This window comes from Sus scrofa, chromosome 15 (assembly GCF_054392235.1).
Source record: "Sus scrofa isolate SSC_HxYL_T2T_F1_AM1 chromosome 15, Sscrofa_HxYL_maternal_Yorkshire_Landrace_v2.0, whole genome shotgun sequence".
NCBI lineage: Eukaryota > Metazoa > Chordata > Mammalia > Artiodactyla > Suidae > Sus > Sus scrofa.
In genome coordinates this window covers 82,799,368-82,812,883 of record NC_139397.1, presented here as the reverse complement: position 1 = coordinate 82,812,883, position 13,516 = coordinate 82,799,368, and the positions used below count along the sequence as shown (strand labels likewise).

Below are 13,516 nucleotides of genomic sequence, written 5' to 3'. Positions count from 1 at the left end.
CACAAAGAGATCCAGAAGACTACTGGAAAAGGAAGCTTCTGATTGAGCTAATAACAAATTAACTGAGGTTATGTAAGTGCTGTTTTCCTACAAGTCTATTCCACTTAGTTTTGTCAGTGACAGAGAGTTTTAAAAATCAGAAAATCCTACCTATTGGTGATCTCAGAGCACATCGATGTGTTCAAAAGCACTTAAAAGTGCTTAAAATTATTTTTTTTACTTGACTGTCATCTCAAAGTAGTGTGAAAGTGTAACATGCTCTTCATGTTTAGTATAAACATGAACAAGTGTGAATGATCAAATGATCTTATTACAATGAAACATTTAGATAAAATGGTACAGGTTTAAAACATGACAAAATAGGTTTTTTGGTTTTTTCCTTTTTTTTATTTTTTATTTTTTAGGGCCGCACCCTCAGCATATGGAGGTTCCCAGGCTAGCAGTCAACTAAGAGCTGTAGTTGCCGGCCTATGCCCCAGCCACAGCATTGCCAGATCTGAGCCTCATCTGTGACTTACACCACAGCTCACGGCAATGCAGGATACTTAACCCAGTAAACGAAGCCAGGGATGGAACCTGCATCCTCATGGATGCTAGTCAGATTCGTTTCCATTGAGCCACAACAGGAACTCTGACAAAAATAGGTTTAAAAATGCACAAAACACAGGAAAGTTCATGGCTTAACATTTATAATTTCCTGGGTATATAAATAGATTCAATGAACTGAAATTCAAATATAAAAGACAGAATATCTGCCTACTGATGAAAGGATTGCTTTTACATGTAAATAATTATCACACATTAGTAAAGGGCTTTAAGAGTGATCCACAGTACCCAATAATCACATAGGGAAGTATTTCTTAGCAAGTCTCAGAAAAAAGTGACATTATTTGGTCTTCTGGGGAAGTATCCCTTACTGGATAAGTGAACTCATTGTTTTACCATGGAAGAAGCTACATGCTGATAAGGCAAATGATAAACCAGGAAATACATTAGTCATTTAAAGTACCCATTTCCTCAAGTTAGTGTTCATCTTATAGTAAGGGAAAAGGGTTTTGAAAGAGCAGTGTGTATGAATAGTACCAATAACTATTCTGAGGAAAATATAGGAGATATTTTTTGTTCAGGTATTTTAAAACAAATCAATAGGTGATTTATACAATTCAACAGAAAAAAAAAAAAACAATTGAAAAGTGGGCAAAAGACCTGAATAGACATTTCTCCAAAGAAGATATACAGATGGCCAACAAGGACATGAAAAAATGCTCAACATCACTGATTATTACAGAAATGCAAATCAAAACTACTATGAGGTACCCCCTTACACCTGTCAGAATGGACATCATTAATAAGTCTACAAATAACAAATGCCAGAGAGGGTGTAGAGAAAACTATTGGTGGGAATGTAAATTGGTACAATCACTATGGAAAACAATATGGAGCTACCTCAGAAAACTAAATATAGAACTGCTATATGGCCCAGCAATCTCACTCATGGGCATGTATCTGAACAAAACTTTCCTTGAAAAAGACACATGCACCCACGTGTTCACTGCAGCACTATTCACAATAGACAAGACATGGAAACAAGCTAAATGTCCATTGACAGATGAATGGATTAAGATGTGGTATATATACACAATGGAATACTGCTAAGCCATAAAAAAGAACAAAATAATGCCATTCGCAGCAACATGGATGGACTTAGAGACTCTAATACTAAGTGAAATAAGTCAGAAAGAGAAAGCCAAATACCATATGATATCACTTATATCTGGAATCTAACAGCGCAAATGAACCTTTCCACAGAAAAGAAACTCATGGACATGGAGAACAGAGTTGTGGCTACCAAGGGGGAGGAGGAGGGAGCGGGATGGACAGTAATTTGGGTTTGATAGATGCAAACTATTGCCTTTGGAATGGATTAGCAATGAGATCCTGCTGTATAGCACTAGGAATTATATTTAGTCACTTATGATGGAGCATGATGGAAGATAATGTGAGAAAAATATGTATATATGTATGTGTGATTGGGTCTCTTTTCTGTACAATAGAAAATTGGCAGAACACTGTAACTAACTATAATGGAAAAAATAAACATCTTAAAAAAAAGAAAATTCCAAGCATTTCATGAGCTCTGTGCCAGAAATAGAGCTGAAGATCAGATATATATTTTCTATAATAAATCACAATATCACAGAAGCTAAAATTTAAATCATTTGAATCTCTGGATTGATTATACCATTTTAGTAAATGTGTTTAAAGATAACAAAGTGATGGTATTTTTAAGAGTATTTCTGCATATACATACCTGGGAAGGGACATTTTTGGGAGGTTCTATTCGAATGCTTGGATCCCATTCTCCAGGAGGGAGAACAGTAACCTGATCCAGAAATTCATCAATTCCTGATACCAAGTCATTACGATCTTTAGCTTTGTAAGCAACATCATGAAATACCTATAGAAGGAAAATAAATATCATTTATAGATAAGAAAACAATTATAAAATCTTAATGTATTCTGCGTTTTCATTTCCTAGTTATTTCACGTGATTACAACAACCTGAAAAAATAGGAGGCTCTAACTAAAGAAGATTTTAGCGTGAACTACTATAATTTAGTTTATTCTGTGAATGCATACCAATATTTATTTTTTCTTAGAATGCTACAATGGGAGTTACCATTGTGGCGCAGTGGAAACGAATCTGACTGGGAACCATGAGGTTGTGGGTTCGATCCCCGGTCTCATTCAGTGGGTTAAGGATCTGGCATTGCTGTGAGCTGTGGTGTAGGTCACAGACGTGGCTCAGATCTGGCACTGCTGTGGCTCTGGCATAGGCTGGCAGCTGCAGCTCTGTTTGGACCCCTAGCCTGGGAACCTCCATAGTCTGCAGGTGTGACCCTAAAAAGATAAAAAGACAAAAAAAAAAAAAAAGAATGCTGCAATGAATGTTGAAATTTCTGAGTGCAAGAGATAGAGAAGGGAAAAGAGGGTGAAAGGAAGCTATTAAACTAGAATTAATGATTCAAGCTTGGCAAAGCTTGTTTATATATGTGTAAATCAAGCTTTCTGAAAGAAGTCTTGCTTTAAAATAGAGATAAAAATTTCTAGAATACATTTGAAATTTTAGCTATATTTATACCATGGCATGCATAAACTAAGTAAAAAGGTTAATTTTGTTTCAATTTTTAAATAATAATACTATAAATTAGTTTTTTCTGAATATATATCTTACATATATCCATATATATATATATATCATATTGTATAGACAGTATGGAAAGCACATTTCCATTCAAAGTATAAATTACATCTACACACATACATACACACGCAAACACACACACACGCTGTGAAAATCATTTTGGCTACTAATAGATACCATAGGTTTGCTTTGAGACATGTAGGCTTGCATTCCTTGCCTTCTTTGATAATGCAATTAGGTGTGTCCTATTAAGGTGTATATATGCCACTCTCAAATGGAAGTTATGAGTACCAGTGCATGATTTATCACATTGTCTTTTGTCTGCCATAGTATGACTAAGAAAACACAGGTCAAGACTGAGCTTCCATGAACTTGGGTGCCTGGAGACTATAATGAGTGTAACACCTCTGCCAGCTTGCGATGGACATACAGCCTGATGGAAATAAGTCATTTTTGGGGATTTCCCATCATGGATCAGAGGTTAATGAAGCTGACTAGGATCCATAAGGATGTGGGTTTGACCCCTGGCCTCCCTCACTGGGTTAAGGATCTGGCGTTGCCATGAGCTGTGGTGTAGGTTACAGACGTGGCTCAGAGCTGGTGTGGCTGTACACTGGCAGCTGTAGCTCCAATTCAACCCCTAGCCTGGGAACTTCCATATGCCATGGGTGCGGCCCTAAAAAGCAAAAAAAAGGTCCTTTTTGGTTTGAGTCATTAGTTGATTACTCCTCCAGCATAACCTAATCTTTCCTGACTAACATCCAGAGAAATAATAGACTTAATATACTAAGTAAGTAAGTAAAAGTAAAGGTCAATGGGAAGGATTAGTTCATATGAAGATAATATAGTTATTTCCAATCCTTTTTGAATTTCATATGATATGAAATGGAATGGACAAATATTTGAGGTTTGGAACTACTATATTATTCTTTACGCTGATCTATATTACAGTGACCAAATATCCACAAATATCCATGGAATTATGCTTTCAAATATCCTACTCTATTTTTAGACTATTTGTCTTAGTGTCCAGTTTGATACTCGGTTTAAATTGCTGAAGAAGTAATAATTATAATTTTCAAAGGTTTTTTTCTTTACTTTCCAACTAAGAGAATTTCATAAAAGATATCAGTATGATGAATACATATACAGTCTTTCCTTAGGATAATATGAAGACATCAAAGATATATTAATGCTTTAGTTGTATTTTGAGAGATTTTTTAAATATTAAAAACACAAATTCCCATGCCACAAGTCACTGAGTTTATGCTTCAGAACATCCATACTCTTCTAGAGGTTTTTTTTTCAATAATTTTATTGGAATATAGTTGTGTGTTTACCTGCCATGAGACCTCATTCAAACATTTAAGAATTGAAAACATCCACAATTAGAAACATGAAAATTACAAAGAAAAATTCATCGGTAAAGGCAAATATACAGTAAAGGCAATAAACCAACCACATACAAAGCTAATAAGAAGGTTAAAAGATAAAAGTAGTAAAATCTTCTATACCCAAAATGAGCAGGTAAGGAATACACACACACAAAAAAAATGTAAAATATGATGTAAAAAACAGTAATCATGAGGAGAGAATAGCAAAAATGCAGGGTTGCTAAAAGACATTTTAAGTTAGATCAGCAACTTATAATCATATATATGTGTGTATATATATTTAAACCTCATATGAGAAGGAAAGAAATCATAAAGATTAAAGCAAAAATAAATGAAATAAACACTAAATAACAATGGGAAAGATCAGTGAAATTAAGAGCTGGTTCTTAGAAAAGATAAACAATATTGTTAAATCTCTAAGATAAACAATATTGTTTATCATAGAAAATATAAACAATATTGTTAAACCTTTAGCCAGACTCATCAAAATAGAGAGCCCAAATCAATAAAATCAGAAATGAAAAAAGAGAAGTTACAACTGATACCCCAGAAGCATAAGGCATCACAAGTGATTATTATGAATAACTATATGTCAATAAAATGGATAAATTCCTAGAAATGTAAAATCTCCCAAGACATAGAAAATATGAACAAACCAACTACCAGTAATAAAATTGAATCTATAACAACAATTTAACAGAAAATTTCTAACAAACAAAATTCCAGGACCTGAAGTCTTCACGTGAATTCTACAAAACATTTAGAGACGAGTTAACATCTGTTCTTCTCAAACTATTTCAAAAAATTACAGTGGAAGGAATACTTCTGAGCTGATTTTCTGAGGTCAGCATCTCCATGATACCAAAACCAGACAAAGATATCACAATAAAAAAAAAATTACAGGCCAGTATTATTGCTGAACATAGATGAAAAATCCTCAACAAAATATTAGCACCCTGAATCCAATAATACATTAAAAGGATCGTACACACCACGATAGAAGTAGGATTTATCCCAGGGATGAAAGGATGTTTCAATATTTTAACTAACATTCTAACTTCAGTACACACTTGACTTCTAAGAGAAGCCTTTTCTGATTAGAATTTTGTTAATCCTCTCCTAACATCTTGTCCTTTTTCTTGATAGCTTACATTGTAATTATTTATTATAATTAATTGTTAATTTTATAATTAGTTATTTAATGCCTATTTTCCCTGCTAAAGCATGAGTTCTGATCACTCATCCAGTAAATATTTATCAAACTATTATGTGCTAGGGACACAGCAGTAAACAAAACCAAAAAAAATCCATCCTCTCATGGGGCTTACATATTGGGGGAGGGGAGAGATGAAAAATAAGCAATATAATTGAGTATATTCTTTGTTGGACAGCGGAAAGTGCAATGGAGACAAATGATATAGGAATAATAAATGAAGATACAACCAGGGGATGCTACAATTTTAAACAGAATGACTTAAGGAAGCCCTAAATGAGTAGACATTTCAGCAAAAGCTTGAAGGAGGCAAAGATGCAAGCCATGTAGCCCTCAGAAATAAGAGCTTTTCGGGCAGAGAAAATATCAGTGCAAAGATTCTCAGGTGAAAGCAGGCATGTCACACTTGAGAAGTAGCAAGGAAGTCAGTTTCTGGGAAGGAGTGTAGCTAGAGAGAAAGTAAATGAGGTCTGAGAAGTAAGGTAGAAGAGGCAGAAGGACATCCTACAGGACTCTGTAGATAATTATAAGAACTCTGACTTTTACTCTGAATGATTTGGGAAGCTATTAGAGGGTCTCAGCAGAAGAGTTATTGCTCTAGCTATTTGTGTTGAAAACATAATGAGGTATGGCAAGGGCAGAGAGAACAAGTAGGAGGCTATTGCAATGATAAATCATAATGGTAGCCAGGACCAGGTGAGAAGAGTGAAAGCCAGATGATTATAGAGAAAACCAGATGGTAGCAGTTCATAAAATGAGAAGTATTAATATTCTGGATATATTGTGAAAGTAGAGCCAGGAAAATTTACTGCAAGATTGGACATGGGTATGAAAGAAATGGAGGAGTCAAGGATGATTTCAGGGCTATTCTATTAGGCCTGTAACCATGTCTTTAATGTCTATCACTTTATCTCCAATATAAAGTAGGCAATAAATATGTATTTATCATAATAACAACACAAAATATATACTTCCCAGTTCGAAGTGACAAAATTGAAACAGAGTTGACATTAACTTGCTCAAGATCATACAACTAGGAAGTGTCCTCACTTCATTCTTTCATTCATTAGTTTATTCCATCCTTGCTTCCTTCCTTTCTCTTCCTTTTAGAAGGCAGGAGATTCTAGACTATCTTTGTAAGGTTAAAGAAATGATACATAGGGAGGAAAGACTGATAATGTAGAAACCAGTGTGGATAATTCAAGAGCAAAGCTCTCACCAATACATCAGGTAAAAAGTAGGAAAGATACAGAAAAGAAAACAGAGGAACAGCAGTGAATTATGAAGAAATCCCAGCAAATATATTTTATTCCTTCAAGCCTGCTTTAGTGATTTTTGGACCTTTGTTTTTCCATATATTTCTTAGAATCAGCTTATCAAGCTCCCTTATAAATCCTGTTGGAATTTTTAATTGAAATTGCGTCCATTTCTCTCTCACCACCCTTGCTTGCCTAGAGGGTTGCGATGGACTCTTAAGTCATCTCTCTGCTTTTGCCCTTGCTCTTCCATGATGGCTGAACCCAGCAGCCACGTGATTTTTTTCAAATGTAAGACAAATTATGTTATTTACCTACTCAAAATCTTCCACTTGCTTCTCAACTCAAAGTCCTCATATAACCTACAAATATCTTACACAGACTGGCCCATTGTCTCTCTTACCTCATCACCTACTGCTCTTCTCCTTTCTCCCTCCTGCCCAGCCATGTTTTCCCCCTTACTGTTCACCAACTTTCCTGGCACATTCAGATCTCTGAGGATTTTTTTTTACTACTGAATTCTGAATTTATTCTCCTTCTGTGATTTTTATGGTATCTGCCCTTCTTTTATAATAAAAACAATAAAAGTAAATTTTCATAATGTGTTGTAGAATAAGAGAAACCAGTTATATGACACTACTTTTAAGTTTTATGACCTTACATTTTTGAGACATGTATCTTTGAGAAGCTGATAAATGTTTTTTGAGCCCCTCTAAAAAATCAACATACAAATTATTTTACATAGAAAAATTTGTATGCTGTATCAAAGAAATCACAAGCTGCTTGAAATCTATCTATAGCTCCTCTAATGTTCAATGATCCCCAGGTTAAGCACACCTACATTTAGACAATTATAAAGACAGTTGATAGATAGTTGCATGGCTTTTGGTGTCATGTTATTCAAATAAACTAAGCTGTTTGTTTTGGGGGGGTTGTTTGTTTTTGTTTTCTTTTTTTTGCTTTTTAGATCCACACCTGCAGCATATGGAAGTTGCCAGGCTAGGGGTCAAGTCGGCGCCGCCGGCCTACACCACAGCCACAGCAACGTGGGATCTGAGCTGTGTCTGAGACCTACACCACAGGCTCATGGCAACGTGGGATCCTTAACCCACTGAGCAATGCCAGGGATCAAACCCACATCCTCATGGATCCTAGTCGGGTTTGTTAACGGCTGAGCCATGAAGGGAACTCCTACCATTGTTTTTTTTGATTCCTTAAAATTATTTTGCCCAAAACAGGATTTGCCAGGATACTAATGGTGCTCACTTTGGAACACATATACTACAAGCGGAATATTAATAAATTCATTCTAAATGTCGATAAATAACAAATTTTCTTTAGAGTATGAGGTTTTAAAATATTATGTTTATGTGTATGAATTTATTACCCCCTTTGAACAAATTTTCCCAAAGAAAATTTTACAGTAGAAGCATTTAAAAGAAAAGAGATTCAATACAAAGAAATTTGATTCACAGCAAATCGTCATGAATACAGAACTCCAAAAGTTAGGTGTACCTAGTAGGGGGAAATGTTCCCAATGAACTTGAATAAATACCTCATCTGTCATTAGGGTTGCAATTGATCTTCCAATCTCATGGTACTGTTGACCCTTTCCCAGGGGTCCCAGAAGAATGAACAAAAATCTGTAATTAAGAAGAAAAGAAAACATGAATGTTTCAAGATAGAAATATAAAAATAATTTTAGTAGTACAGAATCACTCATCTCAAAGGAATTACAAAAGATAGGGACTTTGATGTAAAATATGTCCATATTTTTTCATAGGTTATTTATTATTACTTATTTTGAAACATTTTATGAACTATTTCAAAGTAGCTTGTATGCTTAAGATCCTTGAGCAGTTGAAATCTGTGATTATTTTCATCTGTTCCTTTATGTAGCTGCCTATAAAACCTACACAGTTGTTGGTGAGAATTTTAAGGAGTTTATAAACTTTAGAGAAGAAAGTTGAGAAAAGTAAAATCTGATTAAAGTTTTCTGAATTCTAAGGAAGAGAACTCACTACTATGTAAATTGTAGAACTAGGTTAAAAGGGGGAAAGATAATACAGTATTATAAATAAAGAAAGAACATAAAGTAAAAAAAAAAAGTAGATGTATATAAAGTTTATGTTAAATAGAAAAAATTATTACCAGGAGCCAAAGATTAATTATGACTTAAAAAACTATTAATTCCAATGCTGGAGAAATAAAAATAAAAACTGCATTGTAATATTCCATTTGAATTAAATTCAAAGCCTATCAAACTCATCAACACAACCGGAGCTTTTGAAGAAATCAACACGTGTTTTTCACTTTGGAGGACTGGTTAATTGTTCCATCATTGAAAAGGTCAATGCTGTAGGGAAATTTGAGAATTTTAAAATGCTCTATATTCTGCAACATAATTCTAGAGTATTCATTTGTTAAATGGTTCCTACTCTTATGTGTGAAGACCAATTGCTTTACAAAGTGTACTGAAATAGGTACCACAATTCTACCTTTCACTTAGTTATAATCTTGAGAAATTTTACATGTTTTTACATGATGTAACATATTACATAGTCTTAGAGGGTCTGACATTAATTTTTTATGTTAGTTTTAAGTGAATCCAAGTCAACTTCTACTATATAGAAATGTCTATTATACTCTTTAAAACAGGAAAAAAATATAGTATAATGGCAGATGCTTTATCAATTATAATACTTGTAAGAAATTTCCTAACCTATGTACATTTTGCTATTTTTCAGGTTTTCATTACATGGGCTATTTATAAAGCCCTAAAATTATTTTCTGACATTTTTACCATGTATTACTGGTATATTCACGGTGTGCCCTTTTGTCCTCCTAAGAAAGGATAATTAGGAAACTGAATGGCTTTTTTTAATTTTGTCTAACAAATCTTCCATTTTTCACCTTTCATAACTAAATAGTCTAGTCTTTTCAATCTTTCCTTATACAGTGGCTCTACTGTGCCCCTAATTTTTCCTCCATTGTTCTCTAGATACATTTTCTATGTCAGTAAGAAATGAGGTCGCCTACACCTTAGCAGTTTTCAAAGTGAGGGTATATAACCCAATTATGGCTTTTCTGTACTCCAGGGAATTTTTCTTTTCTTTCCTTTAAAATATAAGAACTATCACTGTCATGAATAGCCATCATCTATTCAGAGGTCATCAGACACCTTTCTAAGCAGTGGAATATGAACGTACTACTTCTAGAAGCCTTCAAAGGAATTTTAATCTACTAAAATAATACCTCTCCAATTAGTAAATTTGACATCTTAAATCTGAATCCCAAATAACCAGAAACTCTGAATAGATTACAGGTTGTATACAGAAAAATGCCACTTTCACTTTTCCGTTCATACTTCCCCCCTTTTAATAAAATTGGTATGTATCTGAAATCTTGGTTCTCCAACAGGATGAACAGACACTTCTCTCTATAACCTAAATTGGTAACTAGTTTCCTGACTCAAATCTGCTCTTCCACAGATTCAGGTATAGGTACTTAAACACTGAATCCCCTTCCAGACAGACAAGTACGGATACACTGTGGCCTCTCCTGACTAAACAATTCCATATTTTGGAATATCTTATCCACAATCAAAACACAGAGCGATGGAATCTGCTATGTTTTAAGTGAAGGCCAAAGGTTCATAAAGAAACATTCTACAAGCCCAGTTGCCACAGCACTTTGAAGTTTTCATTATTTTAACTTAGCTAAGGCATTCAGTGTTTGAAAGAGGAGGCATACTAATAGCATTTGAAACAACTATACCATCAAACAAAGGGCTCCAGTCATGTGGGTAATGGGGCCCTACACAAATATGCTTTGCTATGGGAATAGGATGAATGAAAGGCTTCTATATGCAGGAACCACATTTGATGGAGGAGAAAGGAAGAAAATAAGGTCCCCTGGAAGAATTGGTAGGAACCTAATATGCTGTAGCTGTTATTCTTTTTTCTTCACAATTTACCCATGGACAGTCTTAACCTCTACAAAATAGTGATGAATAATAAACAACATAATTCAGTTTGAGTTATCCCTAAGTCATTAGTTTCTAAATGAAAAAATATTAAATGAATAACTAAGTGTTAAAAATGTTAAATGATTGCTAAATGCTAAATGAAGTAGTTCCGCTTGTGGCTCAGCAGAAACGAATCTGACTAGTATCCATGAGGATGCAGGTTCAATCCCTGGCACTGCTCAGTGGGTTAAGAAGTTGCCCTGAGCTGTGGTGTAGGTCGCAGACGAGGCTTTGATCTTGCATTTCTGTGGCTGTGTTGTAGGCTATAGCTCTGATTCAACCCCTGGCCTGGGAACCTCCATATGCCACAGGTGCAGCCCTAAAAAGCAAAAATAAAATAAAAATAAAAAATTAAAAGAAAAGAAAAATGCAAGAGACGTTCTTATACTTTTTACCTGGTTGGGATTGGGACCTCAGCCAGTCCTTGAAGCAACACAGCTGGAGACAACCGGACAAATGCAACCACAGTTCGATCCAAAAACTCCAATTCCCCAACTAAGACATTTGAAGCTTCAGCACCTGGAGGAATCTTCTTCATAAAATGCAGATCAACCTGAGAGCATCACGAAGTAAAATAAGATAAATCAAAACTGGATGAATCTGCTAAATCATATCCTAGCATGGAACTTCACACCTGGAAACCCATCAGCAAATATAATTTAAATAAATATAGCTTATAGAGATTTAGTTTAAATAATTTTTAAATAGTTAAACATCTCATTTGCCCTTTAAAAAGAACTTTTTTCTTTTACTTGGGTGTTTTTCTAATTTCTCATCAATACACTGAATACTCTAGTTTCTCTAGTCAATATTTTTAAGAGATGCTTTTTCAGCATCAGTAACATTGAAATTTTCAAGGAGAAAAGAGTATGTGTTAAATTGAGTGAATATACTTTATTCATAATTTAATTATCATATGTCGATAGATTTAAATATTTGTATACTACATTATTGTAATTTTATGCACAATATATTTCAATTAACTAATGCTCAAAACATGCCTATTTCAAAAGAGATATAATCATGATTCTCCCTATAGTATAAATTATGACTTTAGTCTTCATCTTTATTTTAGTTGTTCTATATCCTTCACATTCCATACTTGGCCTGATCAATCTTCAATTCTAATTTGTCTTAGGAGAATTTAGATATGGCAGAGCAAAGAAAACAAGAATAAAATTATTAGCATCTGAAGTTGCTGAAGAGCCATAGCTGAATTTCTGATATGAGATGTCTGTAATTGAAATGAATGCACACAGAACAAAAGCATCATTGACAAAAAGAAATGCTTAAAGGATGAAGTCTGAAAAATGAATGTAATTTTTCCCTTTTATTTTTAAATGTAAAATATTCTTAAGAGTAAATATCAATTTTTATAAACGTAGCCTCAGTGAAAACTAAGCAGCAATTTTAAGGTGAATTTTACAAGGCCTATTTCTTCTTTTTAATTCATTTGAGTTGCTTTTTAATGGAAATCAGTTTGTAGGGAGAATAATAGTTTAACTGCTGTGGTAATTGTTTTTTGCTCTCATGTAATGAAATGGGGACCAAAGATTAAAATGGGAGTGGGGGGGAGAGAAAGAGGGAGGGAGGGAGGGAGGGAGAGAGAGAGAGAGAGAGAGAGAGAGAGAGAGAGAGAGAGAGAGAGAGAGAGAGAGAGAAGAAGGAGAAGGAAGAGGAGAAGGAAAAGAAGAAGGAGGAGAAGGAAGAGAAGAAGAAGAGGAAGTGGAAGAGGGGAAATGGAGGGAGAGGGAGAAAGGGGGCTGACATGACTGACATGAACATGATGAACATGACGGGATGAGGAGGAAGTGGAAGGAAAGAGTGAGGGAAAAGAAGAGAAGAAAAAGGAGAAGGAAGAGAAGAGAGTGAAAAAAGAGCTCTGGCAAATACAGCGAGGCTGAGAAGACTTTTCTTAGGCCAGATATTTCTTTTGCAAGTATAATGATTTGAGAATATTTTTTCCAAGCAGTATAAAGTGAAAAAAATTAAAACTTTTAGGAGAAAAAACTTAGAAGTCCATAGCCAGATTTTAGTGACTATATTAAATATGTTGCTTTCTGAAATCAAGACCTCAGCACAGTTATTTAGAAGGTTTATAGCCATTTAATTTTTCTGTAAGATAAATGTGCTCCAAAACATAAAGCTCATTATATGAAGTATTCGCTTTGTCACAAGAATTAAATATAAAAATAATCCAAGAAACTTGACTAAAAATATAAAATAGAAGCAATGTTCTATTTTAAAGAAAAAGTAAAACTCCCTATAAAAATTTTTAACAAACATTATAAATTCCAAAGTTTTTAATCTATAAATATGCTTCCAGACATTAATTTGTAAGCTCATAATATCTATACACTATTAGCCCTGTGATAAAAACACAATAAATATCCATAAGTCTTTTGGAGCCTAAAAAAGTAA

The 13,516-nt window shown here is 34.3% G+C and overlaps 1 protein-coding gene across 34 annotated transcripts in view; it reads right to left on the bottom strand.

The window, feature by feature from the left end:
* SLC4A10 (solute carrier family 4 member 10) overlaps nucleotides 1-13,516 on the bottom strand; it is a 428,088-nt gene that overhangs the window by 98,173 nt on the left and 316,399 nt on the right. For all 34 annotated transcript variants that reach the window (XM_085001241.1, XM_085001266.1, XM_085001254.1 and 31 more), the window contains 3 exons: nucleotides 11,491-11,648; nucleotides 8,624-8,711; nucleotides 2,312-2,458 (listed from right to left, as the gene is read on the bottom strand). In XM_085001241.1, coding sequence (XP_084857367.1) covers nucleotides 2,312-2,458; nucleotides 8,624-8,711; nucleotides 11,491-11,648 — 393 coding nt within the window. The remainder of the gene's footprint in view (nucleotides 1-2,311; nucleotides 2,459-8,623; nucleotides 8,712-11,490; nucleotides 11,649-13,516) is intronic.